The following is a 17397-nucleotide window of genomic DNA, read 5'->3' on the forward strand; positions in this document are numbered from 1 at the left end:
ATAAAGTTAAGCATTGTCCTCAAAGGCTGTCAAATTAGTAAAAAGAAAGTTAAGGTAGTAGAGTAGGCAATTAGGACGAGCCACTATAAATTATTGTGTTGACTGTTGCACATTCTTTTGGCGCTTCCACAAATTTTCTTAAAGACCAATGCACCCCCCTATTGGTGATTTCAAGTTGATCTTTCGAGCTAACCTAAAAAAAAGTATAAAAAATATCAAAAATTAAAAATTGATATAAACTTAATAAAAATTATAACAAATTATAAAATGTTATAAATATTATAAAAATTGGATCAATGATCGAACTGGTTTGACTATTGATTTTCCAGTTCGACTAGTTCGATTGGTTCGTCAAGTTCAATTAAATAAAACATTAAAAACTAAAAAATATTAAAAATAAAAAAAATTACTTCAACTTTCCGGTTCCCAAGTCAACCAATCTAATGGGTTTTTTGGGCTGGTACTCTTGTTGATTTCGGTTTAATAGGTCCAACCAACCGATCGATCCAGTTCAAGTTTTTATAATTTTTTTTATACATTTATATCAATTTTATAAAATTTCAAATATTCTTATAATTTTTATGATTTTATATGTTTTAAGAATTTTTATACATTTTATAAAATTTTAAAATATTTTATTAATTTTAAAATATTTTATAGTTTTATAACATTTATAAGTTTTTATTTTTTTATAAGTTTATATTAGTTTTATTATTTTTAAAATATTCTTAATATTTTTCATTTTTAATGATTTTAAATAATTTTAATCATTTGTATGAGAAAATATTAGGTTAAATTAGAAGTCATCACATGTTACTATATGATTAGTTTGTCAATTTATTTTAAAAGTCAATGTGGTCAACCGCGAATTCTATTAACGGAATAATTTAATTGGCTATATGATTGGTTTGTTAATTTATTTTAAAGGTCAATGTGGTCAACCACGAATTCTACTAACGAAATAACTTAATTGATTATTTTAGTTAACGGTAATGTCTCAATTGAGTGTGAATTTAATATAGGGGTTTAATTAATTTTTTAATTTTATTTTTAAGGATTGTTTTGACATGTAAGCCTTAAAAAACAACTATGATATTGTCGTTAACTAAAATAATCAATTAAGTTATAAATATCTTCAAGTGATCATCCAACAGCAGTTTGATAAGTTTTAAATTCTCTTTTAAAAGCGAAATTATCCTATTAATTATTTTAAAAATACTCAAATAAATCTCCTTATAAAGCAGCTTTCCATCTGCTTTAAAACTCTTAAGAGATAAAGATAAAATAAAGATAAACATGTTCAAATTTCTCTCTGTTTTTTAAGATGGTCACTTAAATCATGATTATATTTTAATTCACCACAAAAATATTATATTAAAAATATTAAAATATAAACCATTTAAAAATCACATTACAACTCAAACATAAAATAGAATAAAAGAGTTAAAAAGTTTCCAACAACCACCACCACCTAAATAGTAGTTTTACCTTGAAAATCTGTTTGTAAATATTGAAGAACTATCTGAATGTTGCGCCAAATTTCGTGGAAAACAAGCCATTTACCTTGGAAATAAGTTACCCAAGTACAGCTCAACCATTAGCAATCATGGGCTGATATATGAATTTACTTTGGGATCACCAAATATTTTCACTTTTTCTTGCTTCCACCCGCTTGGCATTGCTAGAAAGCGATATGCCAACCATATTACATCATACATAAATAGGTTCTTTTGTCATTGATATTAACCCAGTTTACTCCATCTGTTTTTGGTTCTTTGGATTCACTAGAGTGGGGGCACTCATTGATTCTTTGTATAATTCATCTCTAAATCAAATCACTTCATAAAATTAAGCATGCGTAACAATTTTGGTCTCCCAAAGACAAGTTCAAAAGTGATGTTTCTTACTGTCGAGATGAAAACAAGGTTGTTTCCCGGTTTGCTTGACTTACGGCTAAAAGTTCATAAACAAAGTCCTCTCTGTCCCCCCCCCCCCCCCAAGTTTCACTTGTTACCAAACACTACAGTTAAAACTTCATCTAATCATACAGTAGCATCTTCAACCAAAAATAAATAATACTGTAATGTTTGTATTATATATGCAAATGTTCATGAGATTTCTTTCACCTCTTTGAAAGTCAAAGCTTCTGAGAATTGGTTCATTCTGATTCTCTTTGACCAACAATCTCAGCCTACTGTACAGTTTGTATGCTTTGAGTTTTAGTCTATAATCTGATATAACACATAACTCTATATGTTGGCACTACCTAGAATTTATGCTCCAACAAAGCGAGAGAGGATGAACAAGCTATCTTGTAAAATACAGAGACAAGCAACGGTTCAATGATTTGAAAGCCACCCTTTTAATGACAAAGAACAATAAATGCATCAGGTTCATTTAGGCAAAGGAGAATGATTGTATTAAGATCATAATTAAAGAATATACACCCACACGATCAGCCATCGATCCTTAATTTGCAGCAATGTGATGATCACAGCAGCACATACAATGGATTATATGCAGTTATGCACCTTTGGGGGAATGGGGGGTGCTTTCAAAACAGTGGGCTCACATATTTGTGTCACTATAATTGTAGCCACCACCATTGCTCACCTGCACTAATGATTCAAAAGTTGCTTTCTTCATCAACTGCATTTAAAAGTAGAAAAAGAAATAAAAGAATTGTGACAAAAGAAGATACCCTTTTGGCTTTTAACTTTTTTAAGTAACCAAATGTCTGGTCTATACTTCCACTAGAAACAGATCCACAAACAAAGTTTTCAACCCAAATTTTGATTTTCTTTGTCTGTACAAAAACAAAGACATATGTAGTATTTTGTAGTTAATCAATATAAAGAAAACTTTAATTTGAGAAATGAACTGAATTTGCAACTGAGATTTCTGATATAAATCACTTTTTTTTTTTTTGGAAGGGTCCAAAATAAGTTTGTTTATATTTGGCAAAGCCAAAAAGGTGAGGTAGTGATAAAAGGCAAAACTACGAGTGGCTACACCAATATTTCATACATTATGCTACTCTCATGATGAATTATTCAGGTGCCACAGTCTAATAATTTGTTCTTCATGCAACCAAAAATATTCAGAGTTCAAAAAACCCAATATCTTAAGCTCTCTCATGTGGCTGCTCATTGCCATAACACATGGTCCGTATATACATAAACAATTTAATTAAGACTTTGTCAAAAAGTAATGAATAAAAGGAATTAAGAAGTGATGTATTTTATCCAAGGAGACATACATATGCAATTTGATGCGAACTATTCAATTCTGAAAACTCTCATGGAAAAACAAAGAGGAGGTAAGGCATAATGGCCTAACCAAGAAAGAAAAAAAGGCAAAATGATCAAATCATTTTAGCATTTGATCAAATGCTAACCACTCACTATTAATAGGCCATGCACATAAAGGTATGAGTTGATGGGATCATTATTACCACTTGATCAAAAGCAATCTTAGGTCATAATTAATCCAACAGTCTGCCATTCCAAAGAGTAGATTAATATATAACACACTCAAAATACCCAATAAATTTATGTATGTATGGGTGATTAGGTAAAGTGGAGCTTGACACAATAAAGCAAAAATTATTCACACTTCTAGATGGATCTTTTTGTAGCTAGAATGGTTGCATTTGCCCCATTTGTTTTTGTGCTTTCAAATGGGGTTTAAATTTGTCATATTTAATCAGTGGCATCCTCTCCAAAAAAGGATGTTTGTCCAAAACCAACAAATATTTGCACTAAAATTTGTGTAAGACAGAGGGAAGGAATGAATGACATAGACTTCAAATTTCATTTTGAAGAAATTCAGAAAAAGTATAGCTGCTGTGGTATCGTCCTAGAAATTGTGGCAGAGAAATGTCCATAATTGAAAGCCTAGGCATCTTAGCTATAGGACTGAAAATAGGGTATATTTATATATGTATATTCTCTGCAAAATTTAAAGCAAGTTCTTGAGTGATGTACTATGGACAGAGAAGAGAGCTGTACTAATTATACAACACGTAAATCCTCTTAATTTCCTACTTTATGAGACTTTACACATGATATAATAATCTTTTTTAGCTGGTAGCTTTCATTTCAGTAAAAGCCCTTTATTATTATTTTAGATAATTGAGTTATACTTTATTATTTTAATTTAATTTAAAATTTTTCGAATAGAGTAAAATAAAAATTGATTTAAGTCGAATTAAGTAAAATTATTCGAGTTAAATTAAAAAATTAAACATGTCAAATTAAAATATTATTATTGTATAACTAATTTAATGTTAGAATACATAAATTTAAAATCATATATATCTGAAATCTTTTTCAAAGCAAAAAAAAAAAACTTTACCTATTGTTCAAAAGCTGGTTTCATGTTGACCAAATCATATACATTAGATCAAAGATTAAATTGATTTTTCTGTTAAAAATTTTATCTATTTCTACTATTAAAAAAAGGTCCTGTACACATAAGGTACAAATAGTATGTTACACCGCTTTTTAATTATTTTATCAACTACGTCAACTTACTTATATTTTAAGTAAAAAAATATAATTTAACTCTTAATAGGAGGATATATTTTTAACCTTTCATTACACATGATTACATCCTAAAACACCACTGCAGCTCTTAGGAATCCTGAGATATCTTTCCTTCATAAACGAAAATCCTTTTGAAAAGAAAGTAAGAGTTCATATATGATAGATTTAAAGTTCAACGCATGTAAAAAAACAGACACTCTCACTACCTTCCACCGAAAAGTTGAAGCAACAGACCAACACGTTCTTGACTTTAGATTAGGCATATTATATACACTCCTTAAAAAAGTATATTTCAAATTCATCACTACCCTTTAATCTTGCATGAGTTCATGTTACTTTTACCTCACTCCACCCTTTCTCTTTTCCACAATAGAAGATCATTAAGAGAGAAAGAGAGAGATCCCTCATCATTAGTGTTCCATAAACAAGCTGTCAGCTGCAGAAAACCATGAAACTATTGAACTGAAAGAAAAAAAACTTCTTTGGTGAGGGACTGCTGGTTCAGAGCTTTCAGAGGGAGCATTGGTGCTGGAATCTGAATTTTACTGGTTTTTTTTTTTGAAGATGGGTGTTGTCACTGTTGCTGAACTGAAACCAAGTATATCTGGGAAGAGATCTTTTCGTCCAAGTTCTAGTATAAGGCATGCTACTGAATGGTATGGTACAATGTTATTTTTTTGCTCTTGTTTCTATGGAAGAAACCTTGTTTTGCAGGGTAGTTTTAAGGTTACTTTCATACATACATATCATAGTTTAATTTATTGTGAGACAATGCATATCATAGTTCTCGAATATCAGGCAATTTTGATAGATTCCCCTTTCATTTTCAATTCATAGGGGGTTTCAGTCTCTTACCAGCCTCGTCTAAGGCCCCTCCAATAGACAGAACCACTTGCTGATAAGCCTGTGATATAGTCGGTGTCAGGGTGTGCCGGTTTAACTCCTTTCCGAGCTGTGATCTTGACCTTACAAGTTGTTCCATTCAATCAACAATATATATATATGAACTGCTAAATTCCCATAAGCTGCCTATCAATAATTTTCTTGTTTTAAATCCACCGTCTAGGGGCTTTCAAACATGTACCAGAAAGTCATACAACAGTTAATTTGAGCCTGCAAAACCTTTCCTGTCTCTCACTGATGAATGCAACAAAAATACAAACAGCAAATCAATAAATCCAAGGGGCCACTCCAAATGGATTGGATCCCATCATATTAATCTAGGCAACCCAAGAGAGTAAAACATTTTAATTGTTTTTCATTTCCAACTCAAAACCCGTACTATCAGCACTGTCTAATTCAGATCTTATTGCTTACTCTTCTGTTTGAGCAAACACCACTCATGCTATAATTATTGAGTTGTCTGTTTTTTCTCATCTGGTTGTCTGTTTTCTCTCATCTGGGCCCTCCATGTCAAACCAGTGGAATCAAGATAAAACATTGTCCATATCTTGAGATGTTCTAAAATGAAACCAACAATAAAAATAAAACTGTCTGAAGCAGCGTGATTGAATTATGGGTTCAAGCATGGGAGTGCAGGTCGTTGGCAAAATGAACAATATGATATCTCAATTAATGGCACTACCAAACATGTAGAAATGAATTCATCTATATTTTTCCTTTAATTTCCTTGTTCTTTTAATGTTTATGACTTTATCCAGAAACATTTAACCTAGTTGTCAATCTTTGCAGGCCTATATCTGATGTTTCTAGTGATCTAAAGATTGAGGTTGGAACATCAAGCTTTGCACTTCACAAGGTAAACTGATAATCTACTTTTGACATTTCATTATCATGGTGCCTCGTTACTGTATATAGAAACTATTGTCCTTGTGTAAACAAGCCTATGTTTTTATACTTTTAAGATTGCATTTCAGAACATGTGTAACCTATACTTGCAATACTGAAAATGGAGCTATGAAGTATGAACACACAATCTACCGTTTTATGTTTTCTGGTAATATCCCAAAGAAAATTGGTTTCACCATTGGAATAGAAGCTTTAGTCATGTGGTTGCAATTTTTCTTTTTTCAGTTTCCTCTAGTTTCTCGGAGTGGAAGAATCAGGAAGCTGTTGATTGACACCAAGGACACTAAAATTTCACGCATAAATCTCTCTTCTGCTCCGGGTGGACCGGAGGCATTTGAGCTAGCAGCTAAGTTCTGCTATGGAATAAATGTTGAGATTACATTATCAAACGTTGCAATGTTAAGATGTATATCACATTACCTGGAAATGGCCGAAGAGTTTGCTGAGAATAACCTTGAAGCTCGTACAGAAGCTTATCTAAAGGACATGGTTCTCCCGAACATATCGAGCACCATAGCAGTTCTTCACCGTTGTGAGAGCCTCTTGCCTATATCAGAAGAGATAAACCTGGTTAACCGGCTTATCAACGCAATTGCAAATAATGCATGCAAAGAGCAGCTTACTTCTGGCTTATTGAAACTTGATCACAACTTCCCATCTAAGGCTATACCAAACATGGAACCTGAGACACCATCTGACTGGTGGGGAAAGTCTTTGGCAGTCCTTAATATTGATTTCTTCCAACGAGTTTTATTGGCCATAAAGTCGAAAGGTCTAAGACAAGATATGATCTGCAAAATTTTGATAAATTACACCCATAATTCTCTTCAAAGTCTCATCGTAAGGGACCATCACTTGGTAAAGGGAAGCCTTTTGGAATTGGAGCTGCAAAAGAAACAAAGGGTAATCGTCGAAGCCATAGTTAGCTTACTGCCAACTCAATCAAGGAAAAGTCCAGTTCCCATGGCATTTCTCTCCAGTTTACTGAAAACAGCAATATCCTCGTCAGTATCAACTTCTTGCAGATCAGATTTAGAGAGGCGGACAGGTCTGCAACTGGACCAGGCCATTCTTGAAGATATACTAATACCAGCCAATTCACATGGAAACAATCATACAGCCATGTATGATACAGAGTCAATTCTGAGGATCTTCTCCATCTTTTTGAACTTGGATGATGATGATGATGATGAGGATAATCCCTTGAGAGATGAAAGTGAAATGGCATATGATTTTGACAGCCCGGGATCTCCCAAACAAAGTTCAATCCTTAAAGTGTCCAAGTTGCTGGACTCTTACCTTGCTGAAGTTGCACTAGACACAAACTTGTCGCCATCAAAATTCATAGCATTAGCAGAACTACTTCCAGACCATGCTCGCATCGTTAGCGATGGACTATACAGAGCTGTTGATATCTTCCTCAAAGTGAGGATCTCACACGAAAGAACCAAGTAGTTGAATAGCTAATTATCTTTCAGTATTTCATATTTTGTCTCGTGGCTCTTAGAACCATTTTCTGCTTCTTTTATCAGGTTCACCCGAACATAAAGGATTCTGAACGCTACAGACTATGCAAAACAATAGACTGTCAGAAACTATCTCAAGAAGCCTGTAGCCATGCAGCGCAGAATGAAAGGTTACCGGTGCAAATGGCTGTCCAAGTCCTATATTTCGAGCAAATCAGGCTTCGGAATGCAATGAATGGAGGCCACAATCAGCTCTTTTTCGGTGCAATCAATGGTCAGTTCCCTCAACGATCAAGCAGCGGTGCAGCAAGTGGAGCTATCTCACCCAGAGACAACTATGCATCGGTGAGAAGAGAGAACCGAGAGCTGAAACTTGAAGTTGCAAGAATGAGAATGAGGCTAACCGACCTAGAAAAAGATCATGTGTCCATGAAACAAGAGTTGGTGAGGTCCCATCCTGCTAACAAGTTATTCAAATCATTCACCAAGAAGTTAAGCAAGCTCAACTCCTTGTTCAGGATAAACAATCTTAAGCCTATTGGGGGTAAAGCAAATTCAGAATCTCGATTTTTGTTTCAAAGGAGAAGGCATTACTCGGTATCATGAGTATTGTAAAAGGTGTGCATAACTGAGAATGTATAGTAACTATATCTAGTGTGAAATTTGTGGTCTAATGGCAGGTTGAGATAATAGCTTTTCCCCTTTTTCTTCATTTCTTTGTTGAATGTTGGATTTTGGGGTTGCTTTGTTTAGTGGGATCATTGCCTTGAGGATAAGGCCAGGCATACTCAAGCAAAACATGCATCACAAAAATGTGACATGTATGACAGAGAATATGTATATGAATGAAGAAGCCGACAAACAAACTTGTAAACCATAACTTTTTCTAACATTATCAACATCAATTCATTAATTTTAAATGTTGGAGTTGAGAATCAAAACTAAGCAATTACATCAAAGTCTTAAGCTTTAAGCAATAGTGACTTGCTGAACAAACAAGAAAATTGAGCTAGGAGAACAAGAAAAGATTGCTTAGTGTGAACTACAAACAAGGAGAAAAATTGTTGAATGATTCATCATCATATCAGAAAAGGAACAAAACATTATATATAACAAGTAATTAACTTGTCAAAATGAAGAAAGTGTCGTCTAAACACACCTAACTCTACTAACAATGTCTTGAAACTTATAAAACATTGCTTGCACACTTGGTTAAGCTGATTTATAAAATCTATTAGCACCAAATTACAATAAATTCATTACAAAATTGGTTCAATTGTAACTAAGTAACAAAACATCATCAAAATAGCAAAATAACAGCTGCATGTGCTTCAGCTGCTAACTGCATGGCTCGATCCCAAGGGTTGCACGTAAGCCGACTTCTAACACTCTTCCTTGGCTTCCATGTTGCAAACTCCCAACTTAGCTCTCAAATTCTTGAACCTTGACACACAAAGAGGCTTTGTCAAGATATCTGCTAACTGATCTTCAAAACTGCAATGAACCAGTTTGATTTCTTGAGATTGTTCCATTTCCCTAACAAAATGAAACATGATATTAAATGCTTTATTTTTCCATGAAACATTGGATTCTTTGCAATTGCTACAGTAGATTGTTTATCACATCTGATGCAAGTTCACATCTGCCATGATCTTTCTTAACCAAATTGATTGGTTAACAGCTCCTGTAGCTGCTACATATTCTGCTTCAGTTGTTGATTGAGCAACAATAGTTTGCTTCTTCGAACTTTAGCAAAAAAATAGTTGAACCAAGGGTAAACAGATACCTTGAGGTGTTTTTCATGTCATCTATCGATCTTGCCCAGTCACTTTCTGCAAAACCAAGAAGTTTCATGCTGTCAACTTTGGTGACCATAACTCCAAAGCAAAGAGTTCCCTTAACGTACCTCAGTACTCTTTTTGCAGCTTGAAAATGGTTCATGTTGCAGCAAAGTATGAACCTGGATAAGAGACTAACTGCAAATATTATGTCTGGCCTAATGGATGTTAAGTAGAGCAAACATTCCACTAGGCTCTTATAGGTTGATTCACTTACTTTATTGAAATCACCTTGGATTGACAGTTTTTCTCCAACAGCAACTGGGTTGCTAGTTGCCTTGCAATTTTGCATAAAGAATTTGTTCAGAATTTTCAAGGAAAATGCCTTTTGGCTTAAGAAAATTCCTTGCCGAGTTTAGGTCATTTCACCCAAATCTGACATTTCAAACATGCTCTCATCTTGCCTTTAAAATTAGTCAGAATAGCATTGTTTCCTTTTGTCACCAGTAAGTCATCCACATACAAGGAGACTATGAACAGTGTTTCATCACCTTCTTTCTTAACATACAGTGTTGGCTCACTAATGCTTCTCTCGAAGCCCAAGCTTACTAGGTAAGAGTCGATTCTGTCATACCAGGACCTTGGTGCCTATTTTAAGCCATACAAGGCTTTTCTTAGCTTGAACACTTTGTCTTCTTTACCAATAACCTTAAAACCTTCTGTCTATTCAAAAAATATCTCATCATCAAGAAAGCCATTGAGGAAAGTAGATTTTACATCAAGTTGATGTATTTTCCACTGCTTTTGAGTAGCTAATGCAACCAGTAGTCTGGTTGTATCAAGCCTAGCCACTGGTGCAAATGTCTCAAAGTAATCAATCCTATACTTCTGATTGAATCCCTTCATTACTAACCTTGCCTTCAGCTTGTTCAAGGTTCCATCAGTATTGTGCTTGGCTTGAAACACCCATTTTACTCCTATAACCTTCCTGTGAACTGGTCTTGCAACTAACTCCCAGATCTGGTTTTTGTGAATCATGCTCATTTCATTGAGCATGGCTTGCCTCCAGCTTTCTTGAGCTTGAGCTTCTTCAAAACAAGTTGGTTCAACAGTAGCGACATTTTCCTTCTCATGTATTTCTCTTAGTGGTCTGGTTCCCCTAACAGGCTCATAATCAATGTTCATCTCAGGTTCATTTTGATCAGCTTTAGTTTGCTCTGTCACCAAGTATTCAACAGTACATTCAAGTTCACTTTTATCCCAATTCCAACTTGATCTCTCATCAAACACAACATCTCTGCTCACAAAGACTTTGTAAGTTGTAGGATCCATAATCTTATGGCACTTCTTGACACTGCTATAGCCCACTAGAATGCCAGGCTAAGCCTTATTTACCAATTTGTCCCTCTTGATTGCAGGAATGTGTGCATAACATATGAAACCAAAGACCTTCAAGTGAGCAACTAATGGTTTGAACCCAAACCAAGCTTCAAATGTTGTTTTTTCAAGTAGTGTTTTAGTTGGTAGCCTGGTTTGAAGGTATATTGCAGTATTAACTGCTTCAGCCCGAAAAATTTTAGGCAAATTCCTTTCAAACATCAAACATCTAGCCATATCCATTAGAGTTCGATTCTTTCTCTCACTAAAACCATTCTGCTGAGGTGTATAGGTGTTGGTGAGCTGGTGTTCAATGGCTGATTCCTCACAACAGGTCTAAAACACTGCTGAGGTGTACTCTGTCCCATTGTCTGACCTTAGTGTCTTAAGCTTGCAACTTGACTGAGTTTCTGCTACAGCCTTGAACTTCTAAAACACTGAAGCCACTTTTGATTTAGACTTGAGAAAATAGCCCCAACATAATCTTGAGTAGTCATCAATGAAAAGGATGAAGAACCTGCTACCATTCAAAGATTCAGCCTTCATAGGGCCACATACATCAGTATGGGCCAATTGTAATTTTTCAGAGGCCCTCCAGGCCTTATTAGCAGGAAATAGTAGTCTAGCTTGCTTTCCTAGCCAACACACTTCACATCCTGTTTTTCAATTGTTTTTGGGAAATTTTCAACCAATTCTTCTTTAGAAAACTGAAGTAGAGACTTATAGTTGACATGGCCCAACCTTTTGTGCCACAGTTTAGATTCATCTAATGCAGTTGTGTAGGCACTAACTGAATTCTTGTTCCAATCAACAACAAAGCTTCTGTTAGTCATGGTTACTGACATGAGCTTGGATCTACTTAGATCACTAATCAGGCACTCTTTTCCTTTGAATACTATAGAGTATCCCTTCTCAAGCAACTGAGTAATACTTAGTATATTTCTATCAATTTCAAGTACTAACAAAACATTATAAACAAGTTTGGTACCTGAAGGAGTATCAATCATCAAATCTCCCTTGTCGTCTGCTTTAATGTAATGTCCATTGCCCACTTTTACTCTTGTGTTGAAGCTTCTATCAATGCTCTTGAAAATAGCAGCATCAGGTGTCATGTGGTTTGTGCAACCACTGTCAATCAGCCACCCTTTTGTGGTTTTTCTTTTGGTAGCTGAGTAGGAGACAGTAAATACTTGTTCTTCCTGACCACAACTCTTTCTGCCACTTGAGCTTCTGTATTAGGTTGCTGAGATTGATGTTGCTTCTGTTGGCTTTTGTTCTTACACACCTTCTCAACATGGCTCATCTGTTTACAAACCTTGCACTGCACATTAGGTCTGTACCAATGAGCAATGTGGATATCTTTTTCTTGCTCCATAACTTTTAGGCTTATCGGACCAAGTTTTCTTCCCTTTATAGCTAGAGGAGCTTGAGGTTAGTCTGCTTTTAGCTTGAAAGGCACTTTCTTGATGCTTCTCCTGTCTATTAGCTCTTTTTTGTTCCTGAGCATAAGGGCATTGATTAGCATAAGGTTGAAATAACCTTCTCCACTATTCTGGCTTCACTAAATTGGTCCCCAATGTAACACCCCTAACCCGTATCAATCGCCGGACTAGGGTTACGAGGCATTACAGTACAAAAACATAATTCCAACCTTTCACAAATTTAAAACATAGTGTATTATCATGAATCATTTATTCATTAGCAAATATATATATATACATACACAAATACTTTCTTTATATATATATATCCAAACCGTCATTCGAATTCACAAACATATACATATATGTGTACACATAATTATCATTTTTGCAAAAATGAATGTAATTTCCTGGTGAACTATTACATAAATTCACTATTCAAATGGTCATTTATCAATGTTTCATTTACAAGCCTTATTAAAAAAAACAATCTTAATAATTAATCATTTTTTAACCTCATAACCAAATATAAAACTCATACATTTTCCATGCAAACCGAACTAAATTAACCTATGCATGTCTCATACCATGCATTATCAAATTTACATTAATCATGCTTAACCTTATAATCAAAACAAAATAAACTATTACCAAATATATAATTATACAAAACACTATTCATTTGGTAAATTTTCTTCTCATTAACTGAATAAGCAATTCCTTATCGTCATATTCCTTTCAACTTTATTACATCACAAACAAATATACATTCGCACATGAAGTCATGTATAAACCTCTTATAAGTTATATATTCTAAACTTATCATTCAAATATATTTTACCCAAACCAAAACCTAAATCGGAACAAATAATTATATCATGAAATTTATTTATATAATCATTACATCAACCCACTTTCAGATCTAACATCAATAAATCATTTTCAATCAGACCATATATATGTATCATATATCATTCACATATAATATATAACATATCAACTAAAAGTAAGCTCAAACCATATCCAAGTATGAACGAATCTATCATGGAAATTAAGCCATTTTCGCATGGCTAAAGTTATACATATTCAAGGTTGATCAAAATACGAATTAGCCTATACATGCCAAAAGTTCGAAGATAAACTTTTAAAAATACCGAAAGTTGACGATAGTGCGGATAACTTCGATCACGATTCTCGAGCTCGTAACTTACAACCAAAATCTATAAAACAGAAGAACAAAAACACACAGTGTAAGCTAACTTAGCTTAGTAAGCCTTAAGCAAATTAAGCAACTCAAAGAATAATCAAAACATTCAAACTAACCAAATTATATCCGTAATATTATACTTCATCTTAATAAATTACCTTGGCCAGATGTTCACAATCAATTACATAATACCAGATAAATATTTCATATAAGCTGAATATACAAAATCAAATATTTCATCACATAGTCACTTACATATATGGCCAAATACACAAGATTCATTATATCTTCACATGTGGCCGAATATATGAGTTAAATAAAACATCACATATAACCTATAGTTCAAATTCAATATAACATCACTTATGGCCGAATATGCACATATAAGATAACTTCACATATAACCGAATTAACTTCACATATAACCGAATATTCAAGTTCAATATAAGCTGACATGTACTTACCTTTTTGGCCGAACATATACAATGCAATTTAGCTCAATTTCACTTGCTCAATATCCACAATAACTTGAATTCTCGTCATCATAAACTTGAAAACAAATCACCGGTATAAACCTGCTAGGCATAAGCCTGAATCACACACCGGCACAAGGCCTGCTAGACTCAAAGTCTGAGATTTATTCACCGGCACTAAGCCTACTAGGCACAAAGCCTTATCAAAGTCACCAGCACAAGGCTTGCTAGGCTCAAGGCCCAAATATCACAAATACAAAAATCATTCCATAATATTTCACAAATATCAAATCGTATAATATTCCATGTAACACATACACATTTTCAGAGGCTTCGATATCATTCAAATACAACTTAATTACATTAATTCATTTACATATATCATTCAGCTATCAACTAATACATTATAAAATTTGAATCATCATAGTAAATCATTTTATGTTCAAAATAAACCATGTTTAATTGCTTAAAGACTTACCTCGGATATCGACGGACGTTACGAATCGACTATTCAACTATTTTTGTTTTTCCCCGATCCAAGTCCGATTTCCTTTGTTCTTGATCTATATAATTTCAAATTAACCTCATTTAAACACAATTTCATTCAATTTAAACCAAAAACACATAAATGGGTAAATTACCATTTTACCCTTGATATTTCATACTTTTACAAATTAGTCCTAATTGCATAAAACACAAAATACACAAAATCTCACCACAACATAGTTGAGCCGAATTTTCTATATACTCATACTAATCCATTTATTTCATCTATTTCACATGTTAGTCCCTTAATTTATTATTTTTTCAATTTAGTCCTAATTACTCAAAATCTTCAAAAACTCAAATACAAAACATGTTAATCTAAAACATATTTTTAATATTTCATCATCAAACATCACAAAACACAAATATTCATCTATGGAATAACTCAAAATATGCATCAAAATCATAAATTTAAACATGGGTCGGATAGTACTTGAAGCAAAGATCTCAAAAAGGTAAAAATTATCAAAAATCGAGCTAATTACATACCTTAATTGAGCTTAATAAGTTGTCGAACCCTTAAAGCTTTCTTTTCTTTCTTACTTTCTTTAGTTTCGGCAAAAACAAAGAACATGCATGGTTGTTTTTATTTTATGTTATAATATACACATATTATTACTTATAATATAACTTTAATCATTTTAATATTATTTCCACCCACTAACTAGTGACCGAATGTGTCCATGCCAATTTCAATGGTATAATTGCATTATAAATACCCCACATTAAAAGAACAAAGCAATTAGGCACTTTAACAATTAGCATGAAATTTTACATTTTATGCGATTAAGCCCTTTTATTTAATTAAGCACACAAACAATCAAATTTTCATATGAAACTTTCATACATGCTAATTCACATATAATAAACATGAAAAATAATATTTAAATATTTTTCTGACTCAAATTCGTGGTCCCAAAACCACCGTTTCAATTAGGGTCTAAATCAGACTGTTACAACTCTCCCCCCTTAGGGATTTTCGTCCCCAAAAATCTTACCAATGAATAGGTTCGGATAACGTTCTTTCATTGTATCCTCTGGCTCCCATGTTGCTTCCTCAACTCCATGTTTATGCCATAATTCTTTAACCAATGGAATTTTCTTATTTCGCAACTCTTTAATCTCGCGGAGCCAAAATACGAATCGGTTCCTCCTCGTACAACATATCAGGCTTAATCTCAACTTCGATCGGACAAATCACGTGTGAAGGATCGGATCGATATCTACGAAGCATCGAGACATGAAATACATTATGAATCTTTTCTAACTCAGGTGGAAACAACAATCTATATGCAACCGGCTCAATTCGTTCGATAATCTCATACGGCCCAATAAATCTCAGACTCAATTTGTCTCTACGACCGAATCTGAGTATTTTCTTCCACGGTGAAACTTTCAAAAACACTTTATCCCCGATCTGAAACTCTATGTCTTTATGTTTCAAATTTGCATACGATTTATGACGATCTGATGTTGCTTTCAAACTTTCACGGAGCACTCTTACTTTCTGCTCGGTTTCTTTGATCAAATCAGCCCCGTGTATCTTATTTTCATTGAGCTCAGTCCAGTATAAAGGTGTACGACATCTACGGCCGCACAAAGCTTCATAAGGTGCCATTTTGATACTCTATTGAAAGCTATTATTGTATACAAATTCAATTAGAGGTAGGTATCGTTCTAACGTACCTTCAAACTCGAGAATGCGACATCTCAGCATATCCTCAAGTATCTGAATAATTCGCTCAGACTGACCGTCTTTCTGAAGATGAAAAGCAGTGCTAAAATGCAGTTTAGTACCTAATGCATCTTGCAGTTTCTTCCAAAACCGCGATGTAAACCTCGGATCTCTATTAGACACAATAGATATAGGCACACCATGTAACCTCACGATCTGAGAAACATACAATTCAGCTAGTTTATCAAGTGAGTAATCTGTACGAATCGGAACAAAGTGAGCAGATTTGGTCAATTTATCAATAATAACCCAAATTGCATCTTTCTTGCTCGGTGTCAACGGTAAACCGGATACAAAATCCATCGTAACTCTATCCCATTTCCATTCAGGTATCATAATTGGTTGTAGCAATCCGGAAGGTACTTGATGCTCGAATTTTACTTGCTGATAGACTAAACATTTCAATACAAAGTCAGAAATGTCTCGTTTCATACCTGACCACCAATAGTGCTGTTTCAGATCATTCTACATCTTCGTACTACCCGGATGAACAGATAATTGACTGTTGTGAGCTTCATTCAAGATCATCTGAATCAACTCTATATTTCTCGGAACACATATTCGGTTCCTGAATCTCAAACAGTCATCAACATCAACTTGAAACTCTGAATCTACATTTGAATTACATTGAACCCGTTTCACTATCAAATCGTTGTCAATTTTCTGAGCTTCACAAATCTGCTGAATAAATAGCAGTCTAGGGGTGTTCAATCGGTTAACCGACCCGAAATAACATTAACCGAATTAACCAACCTTTCAAAATTTTTAACCGTTAACCGAACCGAATTTTTTTTTAAAAAATTAACTGAACCAAATTTTTTTTGGTTAATTCGGTCGATTAACCGAATTAACCGAAAATTATATGTTTTTTTAATTTTTGGTTAAAATAAGTATAAAACTAACCGAATTAATCGAATTACCCGAATTACCCAAATTAACCGAATTAACCGAATTAACCGAATTAACTGATTAACCGAATTAACTGAATTATTTGTATAAAATTATATGTTTTTTATTTTTATTTTTAGTTTTAGATTT

The 17397-nt window shown here is 33.8% G+C and overlaps 1 protein-coding gene across 2 annotated transcripts; it reads left to right on the top strand.

Moving 5' to 3' along the window:
* Positions 1–4606: 4606 nt before the first annotated feature.
* Positions 4607–8702, top strand: LOC108459322 (BTB/POZ domain-containing protein At1g03010). 2 transcript variants are annotated; one of them, XM_017758678.2, is made up of 4 exons: positions 4607–5203; positions 6240–6306; positions 6582–7781; positions 7889–8702. In XM_017758678.2, exons 1-4 carry the CDS (start codon positions 5112–5114, stop codon positions 8426–8428), a joined length of 1899 nt encoding a protein of 632 aa, XP_017614167.1. In that variant the 5' UTR covers positions 4607–5111; the 3' UTR covers positions 8429–8702. The 2 variants fall into 2 exon arrangements, with proteins under 2 accessions (XP_017614167.1, XP_017614168.1); XM_017758679.2 differs by lacking the exon at positions 4607–5203 and adding an exon at positions 5222–6139.
* Positions 8703–17397: the final 8695 nt, after the last annotated feature.

Source organism: Gossypium arboreum, chromosome 8 (assembly GCF_025698485.1).
Source record: "Gossypium arboreum isolate Shixiya-1 chromosome 8, ASM2569848v2, whole genome shotgun sequence".
NCBI classification, from domain to species: Eukaryota; Viridiplantae; Streptophyta; class Magnoliopsida; order Malvales; family Malvaceae; genus Gossypium; species Gossypium arboreum.